The sequence below is a fragment of the Ischnura elegans genome, chromosome 3, assembly GCF_921293095.1.
Source record: "Ischnura elegans chromosome 3, ioIscEleg1.1, whole genome shotgun sequence".
Lineage (NCBI taxonomy): Eukaryota > Metazoa > Arthropoda > Insecta > Odonata > Coenagrionidae > Ischnura > Ischnura elegans.
The window spans coordinates 44,050,503-44,070,402 of record NC_060248.1 but is presented as its reverse complement, the minus strand read 5'-3'; the positions used below and the strand labels follow the sequence as shown (position 1 = coordinate 44,070,402).

The 19,900-nt window shown below is 35.0% G+C and overlaps 1 protein-coding gene across 2 annotated transcripts; it reads right to left on the bottom strand.

The window, feature by feature from the left end:
* Positions 1 to 2,117: 2,117 nt before the first annotated feature.
* Positions 2,118 to 19,873, bottom strand: LOC124155718 (PHAF1 protein CG7083). 2 transcript variants are annotated; one of them, XM_046529767.1, is made up of 11 exons: positions 18,908 to 19,873; positions 18,590 to 18,672; positions 18,425 to 18,508; positions 18,270 to 18,313; positions 17,876 to 18,035; positions 13,863 to 14,079; positions 12,233 to 12,444; positions 11,303 to 11,385; positions 10,499 to 10,592; positions 8,339 to 8,485; positions 2,118 to 6,076 (listed from the first exon to the last, which is right to left on the bottom strand). In XM_046529767.1, the coding sequence occupies exons 1-11, from the start codon at positions 18,969 to 18,971 to the stop codon at positions 6,005 to 6,007; spliced, it is 1,260 nt and encodes a 419-aa protein (XP_046385723.1). In that variant the 5' UTR covers positions 18,972 to 19,873; the 3' UTR covers positions 2,118 to 6,004. The 2 variants fall into 2 exon arrangements, with proteins under 2 accessions (XP_046385723.1, XP_046385724.1); XM_046529768.1 differs by lacking the exon at positions 18,908 to 19,873 and adding an exon at positions 18,765 to 18,838.
* Between the last annotated feature and the right edge of the window lie 27 nt (positions 19,874 to 19,900).

Below are 19,900 nucleotides of genomic sequence, written 5' to 3'. Positions count from 1 at the left end.
GTCGAACCCAGTTTTTGCAGTGGTAGCATTTATCATTCAAAGAGCCAGAAATTATAAGTAACCCTGCCCATTGGTGGATCTAGGGGGGGGCCCGCACCCCCCTCAAACCCTTAAAAAATAAGCAAGATTTTTCATACGGTCCCATTATCATTGCGTTCATTTTGTATTTCGGTGTATCCTTCTAACCCCCTAGAACAAAATCTTCGACCTGGCCTTGCTTATGCCCTCCCCTCCAAAAATAAGTTCTGGATCTGCCCCTGACCATTACACATATGGACCATTTTAACCAGAGCATTAATTGAAGCACGATTTAGATGTAGGCAACCTGTACAACACATGCTTACCATCTTGCTAGCTGACAAGCTTAGATTATAATTATAATCCCAGGATACACCTATGGTGGCAGGGCTGGAACTAGGAGTTTTGTCAGGGGGAAAAAAGATCAGTTCGTTGCCCCCTCACACTCTCTGTCCCCCTACCCCTACAATATAATACATCCCCAAGCAATTTTTTTGAGATTCGGTAGTTGAAATTACACAATGTACGTTTGCCACTAAAAAGCTTTATTAATATTATTGTTTAATTATTTATAAGTTAATAATTATTCTTAAGTAATTTAATAAGGAAAATTAAAAAAGTTTTTCCAATAAAAATTTTTAAATTTTGCCGCCCCCTGAAATCTGCTGCCAGGGGCATATGCCCCTTCTCCCCCGCCTTAGCTGCGGGCCTGTATGGTAGTGTATATGTACTTTAAAATGTACAGTAATATAATATGGAAATATTAACAATGCGTGAAAAGTGAAAAAAAAAACAAGAGAGAGGCTGGAACTGCCAGGCATTCTAATCTCCTGCATCTTAATGATCAAATGATGGTATTGTCTCTAATAAAATGGTTATATAGTTCCTGATTACATACATCTTCTTCATCATTTTCCTAGTTAGTTCATCTTGGACAGGCCCACATATTTCTCAAGAAGCACCCACCTCTCCAATAATACACACACTTGTTCACGTCTTGCCTCCATGTACTCCATTAGGTTTGACTATTGCATAAAACCACAGGGGTATAGTTGAAGTGCAATCTTATTTTGAGCTCTCATGATAAATTTCAGGACTTTTAAGGACAGTATTGTTAAGAGCATAGAATGTCTTATTTTCAGCTATAATTCTCTCTTTTATTTACACATCTTTCGATACATCTTCCAACATGATTTTACCCTAATACTTGAGCTCTATTAATCTCAAGTTCTTTATTTAGTTTTATCTATGAGACATCTAGAAGGCGGTATTTTCCTACAACCATGTTACATATTTAGCTCCTGATTTACATACCTACATACTTTTACATTAAATTTATCGGCTGTTGTTTGCTGTGTACACATCAGTTAACACTTGAAATGAGTCTATGAAATTGTCACAAATAAGGCTAAAAGGAAAATAGTCTATCATAGGCCGATACAGGGGGGGCACAGGGGCACGTGCCCCCCCAGACACTTAAAAAAGATAAAACTTTTGATACAGTTATCATTACGTTCGTTTTATTTTGTGAATTATGGAGCCTCAATCATTAAATTTCATATTTATAAATATCATAGCAAAATAAATAGAATAGGTAATTTCAACGGCAATTGTTGAATTTTGGTTTTAATCTCAAGTATAATAATAACAATGATAATAATATGCCTATAATGGGCAAGATTAGGACTACAAAGTCCCATCTTCCATCTAACCCTTAAGTATGAGAAGATATGTCAGACCCTAGTGCCCCCCCAGAAAAAATCCTGGATCCACCCCTGTATTCTATCCACAGAAAGATAACTTTCAAATGGAATATTGGAGTCAGTGAGTTGTTGGATTCTGTAATGATGACCTAATGCCCTAAGAGATACGATGGCACCATTAATTAGAAAAGGAGAGATGATAAAAAGACCTCCATAATGGGAAGGGAAGACAGTAGGTGGACTTTAGATGAACAAAATAAAAGGTATAGAAATGAGAAGAGAGGGTACTGAAAATTTATCTTAAACAATCTGAACCACTATAGTTACCCTGATAAAAATAATATGAGAATATGCATAACATAATATGAACTACACATGTGAAAATAACTTAAAGAGTCAACTTTTAAAAATTCACCTTTATTTTCTTTCTGAGGTTATTCTGAGTAACAATAACTATGACAATTTCAAAATTTTGAGCATTGATAAACAAGGATTGCTGGAAAATTATATCCCATGCCAGGTTATTTGTACCTATTATTCCAAACTTATAGGCTTTATTCAACGTTGGCACTTAATTTCCACACTTTTGATTTAAATGAATGGCTGATAAGAATGACCTCATTTCACACTTCAATTACACTCATTAGGAAGATACAGAATTTAGGGCAGCATTAACGTGGATGTCTGTGCCAGATAATAAAATTATCAAGGGAAGTTTTTGAATTAACACCTCATAAATGTTTATTTATAAAAGTTTGGAAGTCACTGCTACTCACCAGAGCACTGACAGACAATTATTATTGCAAAAATACCAAATAAATGGATCTCTCTCATAATTCTGAGATACTCTGTTATGCTTACACATAGCATAAAGATAGTACAAAGATAGTCACTATAAAAAATGTTGAACTCAATTGCTTCCAAAAAAATGGAACAAATAATTCAATAAAATGGCTTCCTGATCTGGACTGCAAACAATGGTAAAATTATAATATATTATAGCATATTACAAAATAAAATATTAAAAAAATAAATACATAGAAGTTAAGCAGGGATGCTCACAGTTTGACAAATGGTACTAATGCCATCATATAACGTCAAAGACCACTACAGTACACATTCACTTCCAGAAGAATTGCTGATTGACATTAAATAACAACCACAGATATGGTTACCTCAATGTTCACTTGAGCATTTAATAAAACTTGGAGAGCAATTACGTAAAAACTTGAAACAAATAAGAAGCAATTTTTGGGGCTTATCTAATCTTACATCACAGCATTTGGGATTTCATAACTTTGAATTGCAAAGTTGTAGTAAAAAACACTCTAAGTTGCATCATCCTACCAATAAAGTACAGAGGGCTGCACAGAAAAACAGACGAAACACACAGCACTTCCGATTAAATTAGAACCCAGGAATCATTTGGTTGGTAAGGATGCTTAGATTGATGAGTGCATCACATCTGTTATATGAGTTAGCCATACAAAAGCATTCCTTACATCCATGTTGACACCAATGAACATGGAATAAAGGCTTTAAAAATCACATGAATACAGTGAAAAATAAATAAGAAATCAAGACAGACTGATATACCATATATTTACACAGAGGAACAAAACTTTTTGAGTTGAAATGAAAGTTTTAACCGTATATGAGGCAATACATAATTATGAAATATTAGTATGAGTCAATCACAGGCAATGAATCACATTTTTTCTATTTGCAAATCAACTTGAGGACAAAAAACAAGTTTAGAATGTAGTAGAGGTAAAAAACAACCCAATGATCCACCACCGTCAAGTTTTTAATTTACTAAAAGGAATTCTACCCTATGCAATGAATTGCTTTTAGAAGTCACATGCAGGAAAATATCACAATAGTTACCTTAGTAAGATAGATAATCATAGAGCAACTAATTACATACTAATAGGCATTAAAATTGTAAAGGATAATTAGTGGCTTTCGTTTTGGGTGATTTTTTACATTGTGCTCATTATTTTATTTGAATTGATGACAATATGGGATCAAATACCATGATCGCCATAGCACTTCTCTGTTAACATCTGAGAAGAAGCAATGTAACAGAAATATCCTTATTGTGCTACAATTATTATAAATTTAGAAGATAAATATTTCTTTGAAGTTGTTAGAATAGGATACCCCTTAATGACACTAAAATCTATGACATACTGGCACTAAGAACAGAATAATATAAAAACACAATGTAACACACAGCAGTCAGGCATTTTTTTAATTATTATTTTCTGGTACTAAATGCCTCAGAGCCTTCCCTTTACACATGGCCTCTCAATGATATGCACACACACAAGGGGTGCTAAACATCACACCAAACAGCATAAGATTATGGCAAATGATGCCACATGCAACACACCTGACAGGGCCATTTTTAACAGCCTAGCGTAACTATAAAAAAGTTGAGAATACAAAAAATGCCTTACAATGCATTGCACGAAGAAATTTTGTTATTTCCTACATATTTTGTTAAACATGCAATGCTTCTGTGAGGGATCCATACTTCTCACCCATTGCAGACTTGATGAGCTGATACAATGGCTAACTTAGCCAACACCAATGCATAATAAGACATCACAGTTCAAGACTATTGACTAGCTCTCATCATATACACATACTCATGGCTAGTGATAACTTACAATGGAAATGGCATATGCCTACAAAAATGTTTATCACACAAAACAATACTTATGCAACTGGATGTCATACTTTTTCCATTTGATTACTTAATGTGATGCCCCTTTGAAGGCAAACAATAGAGAATCAAGAGCATTTAATAGCTAACCAACTTCTGATAGGCAAGTAAAACAATTTCCATGTATACCTCAGATCTGATTATGGTCCCTTAGTATGCAAACAGTAACAAAAAATATATGTACACTCTTGACAACATTTCAGACATGAGAAAAAATGAATGGTCACATCCACTAATGAATCACAATCTATAAGCTTAATATTTTTTCCTTTTATTTTTTTCTGGGCGTCTCATATACCTAACACCCAATGCAGATCTTCACAATGTGTCACTATGTATACACCTGCAAAGGCATTCTGAAAAATCTTTTATAAAACTACAGACAGACACCCATGATATTAATTTATGAAAATGTTTTTAATAGGATCTGAGTCATTGTTCTCCGACATGGTTCCAAGAGAAAAACCACAAAAAACATTAGACACAGCTAAGGACATAGAAAATGTTCAGTAATGCCAGCACCAACCTTTTTTATTTCCCAGAGAGATTTCTAAGAACAACCAGAACATGACAACCCCGTCAACCTGAAGGGTTTGAAGAATAATGGGGGGGAAAATAGTCCAAAACAGATACCAAGAACCGTTTTGCAGGAGAGGGGCCAGATAAACCATATGACATGTCATTCACTGAGGAGATAAGCTGGATATATACAAATTTAGGGGCAAAATTCTTAAAACCACCCCACATATTTATTTCCCCAAAAATTGACAATTTAAGCATAAATCAACTCACTCAGAATACAAATAATGCACATTTTTATCATTTCTTAAAAATTAAATTGAACTATTCAATAAAAACACAAAAGCTCCAAATCCTCTCTCCTGCAGGGCAGTGAATACCAAGAATTCCTTGACTGATTGCTCTTAAATATCCTCAGGGCAACTGATTGCCCCAGGGGAATGGAACAATTTTTATGTCCATGACTGTACCCATAAATAACTTATAGATAAGCAGAAGGTTTCTTTGGAGTAATGGAAATATTTTTGTTTCTTAGAGATCATTGCATTTCACCCTACCTATTTTGAAAACTTGGTAGATACATCTTTCAACACACTTCATCATCACACTAAAGCTAAATTGCATTCCTTATATGGACTTAATTACACTCAAGGCTAACTTGTTCACCAAAGAACTTCCTATTAGAAATCAGATTTTATCGAAAAACTGATAAAGACTTCTTGCTTCCTGAGTTTTGACTGACACACACACTTAACAAATTTGTACAACTCATTGCTAAAGGGTGCCACTGCAAAGCATCCAACTTAGCACATGCTTCTTAGCAAAAAAGCTCTAAGAATATTTTTAAACTGGGCGAGAAGAGGTATAGCAAAAAAATGAACCCAATCATTAAGCCCTCTACGATATGATTAATTTGGGCTTTTTTGCAATTAGACAGAACAATAAGAGGGGAAAAAAAGAATATTGCAACTGTCATGTATTAAAATTGCCAATACCTCCCTGACAACACGAGGCAGGTGGCAGAAAGCCACTGTCATACCCCAGGGTGCTGAGGACTCTCACTTGCATATAGCGTTAGTGATGCTATATAGTTGTTAGGCATGACCTGAAATATGAAAATTACATTTAATTTAACATAAAAGGAACATGCCCTCTAAAAAGAACTTCATTAGACCTTGTCTTATGAACATTGAATGGCAAAGAACATGATTTGAAGACCATCAAAATGATCACACTTAAAAAACCATATTTTTTGGGAAATATTTATTCAGTGTCTCAATAAAGAAAGTTTTAAGGCCTGGTTACACGATACATCAACACGTATGGGTTAATGTCTAAATGTATGAATGCGAGAATAAACGCAAAATGCACTGTGCAACCGCCCAACTTGTGCGAATGGATGCACAGAAAATAGAACCTGTTCTAATTTGGTTCATGCATTCGTACATGTTCTGTTCCAGTCTACCAAAATCATTCACACAAACTTACATTAACTTGTTCGTGTTAATGTATGGCATAACCAGGCCTTAACAGGAGGTCATGCAAATTTGGAGGAACCATAAAAGAACTATGGTAAGCAAATGCAGAGAGGAATGCATTTTAAATACTTCCCAGGGGAAAAGTGTTTTTGATATTTTCCCAGGAAGACAATTTGGTTAGCAGTTTAACACAGAATTCCTTATCTGCAGAGGCATGAGGAGGTGTCAGAAAAAATTATCATAATTTAGTCATTCGTGTTGCATGCACACTTAGGATGTTTGGGCAGCCCATCCAAGTTCAAGATCCAAGACTTGCTTTTTTGGATTCCGGACATTGACCAAAAAATAAAAAGCAAGCCAAATAAAGCTTCAATCTTCCTCTTTCCGAATAATTTATATAGTTTGAGATTCCCCAAGTACCCTGGGAGTCAGAGGGATTAGCAGAAAAACTGAAACCTTCTCACTCAAATTTTGGGTTTCAACAGTACATATGTATAATGTTTTTTGAATGAAATTTTTTTAGGGGGATTAGTTGGCGAGATGGATCTTTCCAGGGGTTTACTCAGAGATGAACTTTTGAGGCCATGTACCTCAAACAATTTGGGGGAATTTGAACCCCTAAACTCCCCACTCTCTACAACATAGCCTCGATGCTTCACAGTGTTTGAGAAGAAGGATGTGCAACCAGAGTCATCATCAAGGTGCCCCTTGATATTGACATAAAGTGCCCAAACTATGTTTACAATAAATTGCCAGTAATGAAAGTAAAGAGTGAAATTTCTTCTCCTTTATCATGGTTCCATGAAGTCCAGCCAGAGACAATTCATAAACACAATGAAATATACTTTCAAAATATCCTCATGTCGAAAGATTAATAACAGAATTACATATTAACAAACACCACATCCCTGAAGATATTCCCCAGCATAATATAATAAGAATCATAGACTGAAAATATTCTGCTCAGGCTTCCATGATATAGAATAAACCAATAGGGTTAACTCTTGATTATTCATGAGCAAATTATCAATGTTGCAGATTATCTGTGTTGTAGATTATCCATACATGACTTTCTCCCTCCTTCGATGTTTTCCGCATTCTTTATAAAAAATTATATCGGACACAAATCACCAAGATCATCATACTTTAATGCAAGGATACACAAAGCTTATTATTTCCATTACAATTCCTTTACTTAAAAGTAATTATTTTCTTTACTTGCAGACAAGGAATGTTTCAAGTTTACTTGAATGTTTGCTCTAGTATTCCAAAAAGGAGCAGTAGAAAAAAGTCTTTTGATTAATTCTACAAAATTTCTTCAACTGATCATAAAAAATCATAAATGAAATCACGATCACAAATTGTATATTCCATACCATTAATGCACAAGTATTGCCACAGCCTCGCACGCAGTTGAATGCAGCCCAAAGGGAACCTGAGAATTTGTTGCATTCAGGATAATGTATATGCAGTGGCAGTGACCATTCAAGGTCAAACAGGAGAGGAAGGGAATAGTGAAGGCAGAGGGGGAAGTGGAAGCAGAGATGAAGGGAGTAAAGATTGCATGAGTCACAGCTGGAGCATATGGAGCAGTGGGAATATGAGTACAATGACATTATCGCCAGAAAGATCCGCTGGGAGGAGAACAAAGTTCTGCATGAGTCCTTGAAGCAATCTAAAATAACAGACTAAGTGGATAAATTTATGTTAATTGTGAACATTATAACAAAAAAAAAGAGAAAGTTTGTATTATCTGTATTTTCTGATTATTTGCACCTACTCTTCCCATCATTAGCCCAGAAAATCGGGAGTTTACTGTAAAACTAAATTGAGTTTTTCTTATAAAACTAATGGTGAGCGGTTCTCATGACAGATTTAAAGCTACTTACTTCAAAAATAATATCTTGATAGCCATAGCAAAAGGTAGAACCAAAAGGATTTGTTGTGTTGGTAGACGATGCCCTGTTCAACACCACAGGTCTTTCACTTGGCTTCAGCTGTTCGGATATAGTATCCCACTTAGTGTATGCTGTTATCTGAAAATAGAAAAACAGAATTTTAATTAGAAACAAATCATGGTAGCTATAAAATAAATATGAGATTACTCTCAACATAAGTCCCTCCTTTATTGCCCTAAATACATAGGAGAAAGTTAGAGGAAGAGTACATTTCAGTAAAAGTTACTAAGGCATCCTGAACATCTCCATTTAGGCATAGATTACAGAGGAACATGCATTTTTATTTTCTATTCCGCCTTTTCAACAGTATAATGCCATTTAAAAAAAATATATATCTTAATTGCAACAACCATGGTACCGGAGTACTATGTCATAAAAATCATGAGTCAAAACATGTCCAACGGCTTTAAAACTATTTTTGAGTACCAAAGAAGAAGGCCCTCGCTTGGAGTAATTGTTATTCTTTAAAGCTCACTGTTCAGTACCATGGCAAAGTCAGTGTCAATTAAGGACATGGAAACTTTTCAGATCCTGGGAATTAAGATTTTTCTCTCCACGAAAGTACACAGTTGCTGAATTTTGCTGCCATTTGTTACTATTCCCTAAACTTCAATGTAACTGGTTCTTCTTCAGAGAAATAAATTTATGGAGGAATCCTCTAATGCCTGACTTAGGCTTAATGTATTAGCAGCTACTTAACTTGATGGTTCTCTAATTATTATAAAATGTCAGTATAGGCCGTCCTCGACTTTTGTACATTCTAAATTGACGAAATGACTCGGACTTTCAAACGTTTGTCTGTGAGTTTTTGAAATTCCCGCCACTTTACTCACAAAATTTATTGTGCATCCCATAATTCAACTTTTTCATATGGCAGTATATGCGGACAATATGAATGTATATGATCAAGGGAATTGTTGACTTTAATCAAGGTGATTTTTTGAGAGAGAAACTACCTGCTATAGGCTCCTTTATCAAGAGAAGAAGAATGCTGTAGTTCAGCCTTCATTGGAGAGATTTAAAAAAAAAGTTGACCTGACTCCATCAAACAGGTTTCAATAAAATTAATGAAGTACTGCTTTCTAATTGTGTTTTTTTCTGTTAGTGTGAATAACACGCAAAAAATACGCGATCCCAAGGCATGCCGTGACGAGATGTCACCCACCGAGGAATGTTGATGTAAACATTTTTTAGGTATCAAGAGTGAGGGTTCAACAATTGCATATTGTTATTCTTCTTGATATGTCTTTTTACTTACAGTAGACACTGTAAGTGGAATGCGAACTTCAACACCGAGAGGAAGTTTCACTCGGCACCCAACGGAATTCTTGTTTTATTAACATTTATTTACATTTTCTGCATATTTTTGAAAGAAATTACATAATAAGAGGTCTTTTATTAATTTATTATTAAACATTAGTTAATAAAAATAAAACCTGCGTAAAACATAGAGTTTTACTATGTATGTTTCACTCTTCTGGAACATAACCCATAATTAGTATGGAACTCAATAGTTTGACTTTCGTAAATGTTTTTAGGAATGTATTGTGTGCGAAAGTTGGGAACTGCCTCTATTCTAAAAAGTCCTGTGTAATTGAAATGGGGAATATTTAACGCAGGCATATCCTGGTGAAGATGAAAAGTGATGCTAAACTTAAATCAACTGAAACACTGTTTCTAACATCAAGAGCACAGTAAAAAGGTGACCATAAGTACTTCCCAGACATATGTAGTTGCCAAGTAAAAGTTAGTTAGTTCAGGAGGTAAATGATTCAATTTACTCAAAACCAGAGTAGACCCAGCCATGTTTTAACTGAAATCAACTTCGCAAACTGAATCAACCTAGCAAAACGAATGCCAATGATTAGAAAAATTAACACTTATTAATATCACATACTCCATCAATAATCCTTTAAATTGTACAATAAATGAACCAAATGCAAGGGACAAAATTTTCACACAATGGAAAAGCCAAGCAAAAATTTTAATCCACATGAATTGAAAAAAAATTATTAATAGAAAATTAGTTTACATAAAATGCATGACTTTCACACCATATAATGTGATGCCGTGAATTTCTTATAAACTTACAGCCACAGGAGCAGCAGCAACATCAATCAGCTTGCCACTCTCACTGGTATAACGATCAGGAGGAACTGATAACTGGAATTCACAGCGATGATACCTGAGAGATAAAGTGAGGTCATCGATTGAAACATACAAAGATTTACCAAGGCATCTTGATAAATTCAGAACTTTGGAAAAGACTAACATATCAGTTTAGACCAAGGAAATGACAGTATTTGGAGTTTGTCATCAATATTACAGAAGAAAAGATAGCTAACTTTACATGTGTTTATAGACATTAACCCTTTCATGCCATACACCAGGTGGAGCTGCCGGGCATTTTCATGCTCAGAAGAACTGACATGGGGTATTGCTGTCACGGGTTTTAAAACATAAATGACAGGATGTCGGCTCAGGCCCATGCAAGGGAAGGGAAGTGACCGCTGAGGTAGCAATTGTCGGATGCATTCAGGCCCGGCCTGAGACCCAGCTTAGCAAGACCTTAGGGCCACTCCTCGGCAACCAAGCCCGACCCTCCCACTCATTTAAGCTCATCTTCACCGCAGGAATCCATCAGGAAGTGGCTATATAGTCAATAGTTTTTTCAATAATATATATTGTTGTTGCTAACTACAATTTTTCTATACTTTGAAATGAATTTGTTTTGTTCGGTGCATCAGCAACTTTCACATAAGGGTTAAAAAAGCAGCATTCCAAATGATAGTAAATAAAATCAAATAAGCGAAAAAAAAAGTAAAATTGGATATTAAATGTAATTTACAACTTCTTCATCAAGTAAAAAGATTTTATTTTAGGGAAATAACTTACATGTTAAAGTTGTAATGCCCAGGAAAATTGGTATGCAGGACGAATTTTTTCACTCGTTGCGTTTTTGCATCAAAGAGCACATCCTGAAACAGTAAAATATTAAATGCGGACTGCATTCATTAAAGGGCATGCGTACATGCAAAAACATAACTAGATGATTAAACGTAATAAACATTTACTAACACCATCACCATTACCAAACAAAATAGACTATAAAAGTTTGCAATGAGACAAAACTGATTAATATTTTGAAATATACCTCGGTAAATATGTATGTATTTAATAAATAATTTAAGTGTTGGTATACTGTCATAAAATGATGCATACCCAAATCTTCCCAGACTAATTAAGGAAGCCAATTTCTGGCATAATTGAACACTTATAAGGACTCTGAATTTAACTGTAACACAACAGCATCCACTGTATATCTAATAGCAATAAACACAAGTTTTGACACTGTATATGAATCCACTAAGTATTTGAATGAAATAACACATGCAAAACAGAGAAATATATAAGAATCTAAGACAATGTGATTTACAATATGTTTAGATGAGTTAAGTAACCAGTTAAAGATTGATTTATGGATTGAGGATGACTTTCATTGTGGTAATCACATTTATCCAAAAACTGGAATAAAATGTTTGGGGGAAGCTATAATAAATTGAGATAAATATTAGGATAAACATGAAAATTTTTCGAATTGGTACTCTTATTATTCAACTTTGCAAACAATGAAAATGTAACGAGTGCTTGAGAAGTATGTATATGAAAAACCAAAAATTGAGAAATGATGATAATTCACCACTTTTGGATAACATGTAGCTTCATTATTCATTCACACATTTAATTTAATGAAAATTTAAAAGCTAGCCAATACAGTGACTTTGATGCTGGACACTGAGGAAAAGTTTCATAAAATATACGTACAATGCCAAGAGTAAAATAATTGAAGAAATAATCCGAACGCCGTGATGTCACCCTTTTGTGGGCGTTTGGACTATGGATTTTCATTTTATCCTCTGATTTATAGAACACCCTCGATGGAGCTCCCAGTGCACTGGCTACATCTTGGCATGTATCCCCAAAACGAACCTCACGAGTCAACCTTTGTCGCTTTGGTTCCATCAACCTTGGAGGACCTGAAAGTACAGCGAAATAGGATAAAATCAAAACATGGCATAAAACTTGTAATAGCAGAATCTACAGGTGAGTAAAATCATTAAATACCAGCAGTATTAACTGAAAAGAACAAAAGCCATAAGAAAAAGAAATCACTCCACAGAACTTAACAGAATGAATCCCCAGAATTAAAAACCTTCAGTGGGTCAATTAACGTAAATATGTATATCATAATTTGATTCTAATAACAAATCCAACTACTCATTTTTATGTTCTTACAATAAACACTTGAACTTCAAATGTAAGTTGTTAAACCCTTTTTGCTAAAACTTAAAAATCTAAATACGGTTTGACTCTTGTGGGAAGAGAATAATAACTAGGATTTTGCATGTAAATTTTCAATGATGCTAAATAAACCCTAGCAAAGAGATAGTTATAGCATCAATAAAAAAGTCATTTTTCAAAAGAATTAATGCAGATCTATTAAATAAATTATTAACACAAAATTTGTTGATATATGCATGCATGCATGCATGAAAATTTCCAAGTTTCATTTTCTTTAGGGTTGTTAAGTTTTGTATGATTATATCAAAAAAAACTTAAAGGATGATACAATAAAGTAGAAAATCTTTTTAAAATTACAAATGAGAGACTAATTCTATCATCCCCAAAAACTACTACACAGTAAAATCTCTAACAAAAATACTTGAATGATCAAAATTATATGCATATGCTCTGTACCACGCACATGGTCAGGGAAGGAGCTCTGGGAGCTTCAGCCCTCCCCCCAACATATTTTTCTTTAGTTCCGAATGCCTGCCATACATTCTCTTAGGAGACAATTATACTTTTTCTAAACTACTGAAAGTAGTAGACTGAGATAAGTCTCAAATCTGATTTTTTTTCAAAATAGGATTATATTAACAACTACCTCCAGTGGACTAAAGCTAAAATTTTTTCAACAAATCAAACAGAATTAGGAAACATGCCTAACAAAAAAATCCTTCATAACTCTGACCATTTTGGTAAAACCAACTATGTATGACTGTAAATTTCAATAACATGAAAATGAAATGTAAAACTTATTTGAAAAATGTCATTTCATGATTGTTAGATAGCAGAAATAAGCAATAATTTGCAGTATTGGCAACCTAAAACCAAATTACCACCAACACTTACAATATACATATAGTGGCAATTATTTGTTCAATTAATTCTATGGAGTGGAATTGACCAAAGCCTAGACACTATTGTAAATTCTTTACCTCTTTCACACAATTAATTGTTGACAACGTTCAGTAAAAAAAAGACTTAAATATGCAATTGTTTATGGCCTGCACTGCCTAAAAGCTTTCATAAATGATCTTCCAATGAAAGATAAAATCAAAATTTTCACAGTAGCATACAGATCAACAGAAAGAAACTTGGTTACCCATACCTTCCGTGTACACTTTGAGACGAAGGCCACGAGTCCTCTGACCTTCCCTCATCACTTCAGCTTCTTCCAAATAAAGGTGGTTGAACAAACATATGGTTGGCAGTGGTGGTGCTCGAGTTTCAGCTAGCACACTACCTGTGTAGAGTGCCATGCGCAAGGCGACTGGTGAAGCTCCTGTGGGGAACTGCAGTGATCCAAGCCCATGCGCATATCCTGGCTGTAGAGGAATTATATTTTTGTTACAGAATTAGTGGACTAAAAGTCAATTTGTTGAAGGATATAAGGCCTTGCGGTAATGTGTTTCACCTAGTGTAATTTGAATTCAAAACAAATTTCACAGAAAATGAAATGACACTTGTTTAATTTAAAAGCCAGACTGATATGAAAACTTAAAGCATGGCTACCATCATCACTGTATTTCTGCTTATGAAAACATGGATTATTTTTCCAGGACAATAGAGGGAGGAACTCAAGAAAAACCAAATATGATTAGGATATTTATAGAGCTCTACTTCTTAACACAATACTCCATAAAAAGTTGATTAAACATCAATAAAAACATTAAAAACACATTGACATTATGAGCATTTATATTAAGAAAAACAGCTGTAGCAAAGAAAATGGCAAAAAAATTTAAAACAGTTTTAACAGCAAGGATTGAGGAAATGGTTACCCCGTGGCTAAACAATAGGGTAGTTTCCTTCATCAAAGAAAACGAAAGGCATTGATTGCGATTTGTTACCCACCATTAGTGTATTTATTAATATTTGGTTTTAGAATATATTATTACAAATTATTTGGTTTCAGAAATCCCAGTTTAGATGAATGTTAATGGTCAATTTTAACCTTATTTGAAAAAGGCCAGATTGGCACCCATGCGATGCCACTCCGCGTGACATCACAGGGACCTAAATGCTATAGGAGTAGTCAGGAGTTTTACATCGCCTGAGATTAGCAATGTATGCATGTGGCACAGAGCTCAGGGAAACATCTCTTAATAATCACTTATTAAAATTGCCTATAGTCGGAAAGTTTCCTTCATTCGATAGGATATTAATAATCCTTACTTAAGCCAAGCGCTACCTGCTAGCAGCCTGCATCATAGCGGCGCTCATAGCCTTGCACCAAGGAGGCCTCACATGGCGGCAGCCGCAACCTGAATGACGTCACACGGGCTTTTCCCAGCATTCATACTTAGCCAGCACATTTTCGTGCGCTTGAAAATTTTCACTTTTCATTTAATCGCAAAAAATAGATATCGCCATTTTAAAATCTAAAAGCGTGAAATACATACTCCCGGAGTAATAATCTTTCAATTTAGGCAATAAAAAAGAAATAGGAAACCACCCTATTAGGCTGAATGTCAGAGGCACCAACGCATTTGTGGAATTTTAAATGGGATACTTTGAATAAGTTTTGATCGCATTAGAAATTCCATTCACCACGAATATGCTTTCATAAATATGGCGAAGATTTATTTTGCATTTTGCATGGATTGATTCAGATAGACAAATTGGATTTTTTCACTTCTACCAAAACTTATTAAATTGAAATGTACAGCTCACTTGTGAAAAAGAAGGCAATAGTGGCATCAATTTTACTGATCTATCAGAAAAAAAATAGAAAATAGACATCAATGCTTAATTTTATTCAGGGATATGCATGTGGACAGAATCATTCATTGTGATTTTTGGCGTAGCCATGAACAGATAACCATACTTTTTCCTTCTTCACACGTTATGTCCATAAATAAAGAAAATATTCTATTTCCTGTTTTACCACTCACAGAAATATACAGCTAAATATTTGACCTCAGCACAGTTTTAAAGCATAAAAATGAGTGTAGCCCAAGCAGTTACACATAATTAGACGAGTGCAATGAAGTGACCTGATGAATGCTCACTGAAATCATGAGGTGATGAATTTTCAGACTACAGGTGCATTACTACATACTTTGATACAAAAATACAAGTTCCTTTAGAATGCTAGCATATATTTCATTGGGAAACTGGTCATCGAAATTGAAAGTGTAATGGCTCTGGTTGTGAGTTACTGTGAGGTGTGAGATAGAATAAAATAAGAAGTGAAAAGGAGAGTATCAATGTTTTGTCAAGCCCATTCATAATATGTACTTGAAATAAATATGAGTATACACCAGACATGGGTGGCAAAGATGAAATTACAACAACATTGGGGTAAATCCTAAAATCTGAGGTGAAGTCCTTAACTCTTGCACTATCTAGACACATATATGCATGTTCATTAAGGAATACTGAACCAGTAAGCGTACAAGCATTCACTATTTGTAGAGGGTTCTTTACACAAGGAAAAAATTACCACAGTATATAGGGGATTCATTCTTATAAAAATATGTATTTGCTATATTTTCCTTCACAAATAATTAGATTAAGAATCCAAGATTGATATTACTCTGTTAATTTCTCATTGCTGCTACAACTCTAGACATTCAGTCCTGACCACAACACTCTAAAATGATGCCATAAGTAATACCTAACATGGTACCATTACCCTCATGTGCTCTCAAAGTGAACTGTCCACACAAAAAAGGAATTTTTGTCAATACATACATATCGTTTCACCCTTCCTCTCTCAATCATTTCACCATTCCTACCCATTCCAAGGCTACTGCATAGATAATTTAAGTATGCCAAAGAAATTACGCTCAACATTGCAACCCTATTTTCTGGTAATTAAAACATAATAAATGTCCTGCATTTCAAAAGTAGCTGTGCCACTGTGGTAAGAGAGGCATCGCTAAAGTGTTTAACCTCTTTTATCCTCCTATCTCACTCACTCTGTGATTCAACTCCTAGCTTGATTTGGATGGGTGCTGACAGAGTTCACCTCAGACTTACTCAGAGGCATGAGATCATGGGTGTACCCAGCGAGGGGCAGGAGGGGGCAGCTGCCTCCCCCTCCCCCCAGATGCAAAAATCGCAGATGTCTTTAAGGAAAATAATATTTTTTCAAGCAAATAATTTTAAAAAGTAATTAAGAGCTGTTAAGGTTTTCTTAAAATGTTGATTTCATTCACCTTTTCTATGCTTAAATCTTACCAACAACTTGAACAACCATGGCTTGCCCCCCCTTAGTTTTGATCCTGGGTACGCCCTTGCATGAGATATCACATATTCACCTCCCTCTCATGTGTTTAGCTTAATATGCATCTATTATAGCCTGTTATGCATCGTAAGTTAAGCTACTATAGTCTCCTAAACCATTTGTGTATTTACATTGGGTGACAATCCACAACCACTTGGATGAGCAAGATGCACTTACCACACAGATAAGCCCTATTGGTGATATGCCAGACTATTTTCAAAAGTGAACTCACTCTGCTTTCAGAAATAGGTTGCCATTGGCCAGACTGATCTGTGTGGTAAGTAAATAGTGTCTGTATAGATGCAATGCAAGAATGGAGCCAAATGAAGATGACAACAAAGCAGAGAATCCAACAAATAATGTCAAGGATGTCAAGAACAGAGAAACAAAAACTCACTTAAGGGGATGGCAATGTTCAAGGATCTTGGCTATACATTGAAATAGATGGATAACGTAAATTGAACTGATTTACTCTGAATGGCTTAAAAAACTGAATAGTTTGCTGTAAAATTTAATTGCTCCTACACATAAAAATACTATCTTCTTAGTTTTATGAAGTGAAAAATGGAGCTGAAAATTATGTTATATCATGAAAATGATTGGGAAAGTTTCACAAGGGTAAGCATACCATCACATGTCAATGGCTGTAACAACATGAGAAGTATAAAATCCCAATTCAGTTTCTATTACTTGCACGGAAGAGTTAACACAGCAAAACAACCAAATCGTTTCAATTATCAACCCATGAAGTGTCCATTTCCTTCGTTGATTTATATTATCCACTCATGAGTTTTAGTTCACATAATAGTTTTCCCTACTGACAACTGCTCAGAAGAACACAAGAAAAAATCATTGTTGGATATTTTGGAAGGAAGTGAAATGAACATTACCTGATACTTGGAATCCACAGGAAAACTAAATGAAAGACCTCGGAAATTCAAAACAAACAACAGCTTTTCTGAATCATACACCCCTGGGTGGGTTGCCCCAAATGAATGCTCGATTTGCTCTATGCTGGGTACAACCTCGGGAGAGCTGAAAGTCACCCCGCTGCAAAAAAATATTATGAGTAAATGAATGAAAATGCTAAAATTTTATAGCTATAAGTAGCCTCAAAACAATGAATTTACCCATTCAATAAACTTAAATTCATATTCTGGCCAAGATATTACGCTATCACTCTATTTAACAGGAAGAAAGTTAAAATATTCACCATTATTACAGGATATTTAGAACATTAAACATTGTAAACAAAGCAAATGCGCCGTTTGTGCTGCAACTCACCAATATTTTAATTTCAAAAGTTTCATATTATAAACTTCAATAATCTGAAAAAGTTGGAGAGTAGGAGAATTAAGTGACATGATTTACATGAAAAAAGCCAGTATATTTAACATCATCTGAAATATATATTCTCAGTGTATCATGTTGAAGCTTACCTTCAGCCGTTGAACGATGGGATCAAATATTAACCGTATTCCATCTTGAGGCAAGGTAATAACCAGATCTGCACCCAATGGATCCTAATGTGTAAAAATATAGGTTTTTAACACAGTTCCATGACTACTTAAGACTGATTACTGAAAAATGAATTATACACTCACTGTCTCGCTGTATAACACTTGAACTCCTTTAATGATTCCAATCTGGGATTGTATAATGGCCACAGCTTGGGAGAAATGCATTCCTAAAATCGAGGAAAACGCCCTTTCAGTTTCATATCCAAAATTCGACGAAATAAATTATGACTCATGCAAAATACCCTCTATTAATGATTACCGTTAACTATAAATCACTCACTGCCGAATTATTCAATATTCTATATCTTCGAACAACAGTGATGGAGAAAATCGCAACATTCTGCTCACAATCAAAACATATACATAGGCGAATTGCGCTCATTATTACAAAATAGCACTTACCAAGAATAAATTCCCATTGCTCACATCCTAAAGATCGCTCAGGAATTACTTCTAGGTCTAGCATTTCTTTTGCACAAACTAAGAAATCGAATATTTCTTAAAACCAAAAAATTAACTAAAAATACGTTGAAATTAAGCTCTGTTTCACTTAATACGCAGCTCTTTCTCCATAGCTAAACGCCATCTTGTTGTTTCCCAGCTGTCAATTTTATGAATGACGCAAAAACAGCTGTTGCTATGAAAAACTTATCGGTCAGCTCTTTGTTTACATTCGATGAGGCACGGACGGATTTCAAACTCAAGTGGTCTCCAAACAAAGGGAAGCCAGTTAAAACTAACATCTGTGAAGTGATATGCCACAAGGAATACCAAGGTTTTTATTTGGCCGAGGAGTTTCCTCAAAAATGTTTGGTACACCACGTATATTATTGAATATGATATACCAGAACGTAGATAGGAAATAGGCACTAACAGATTAGTCGACCTTGGATTAGTGCGTTAACTCCTTGTCTCCGCAAATGGCTTGATACAAATTATTATTTTTTATGTCGTTGGGAAAAGGACAATTTAAGAGTTAGCAGAGAGTTATGATATGATCTCGGTAGCTTCAGGGCGTCGGGTAAAATTTAAATAAAATCCATACTTCCATTGTTAATCGTTATTTAACGCACCATGAGGCACGGCGAAAAGGGAGGAAAATTCACCCGCTTAAAAACAAGTAGATATCATCAAAGAAATAATTTTGCATCTAGACCCGCGATCGAGTGGTATGCGATTTCGCGGACTGTAAAACACTGGTTATGCTAGCATTTAATACAATGAAATTATTAAAAGCTACATGTTTCGGTGACCCTTTTAATTTGATAATAAAAATGGCAATTCAAAAGTAGAATTATGCATCCGTTGTTCCTGTATCTCGTCTGTCGTGCAAGGCAACGTATCGCTTCGATACTAGTGACGTCAGGCGCTGGAAGGCTGAATCAATGGCAGCCG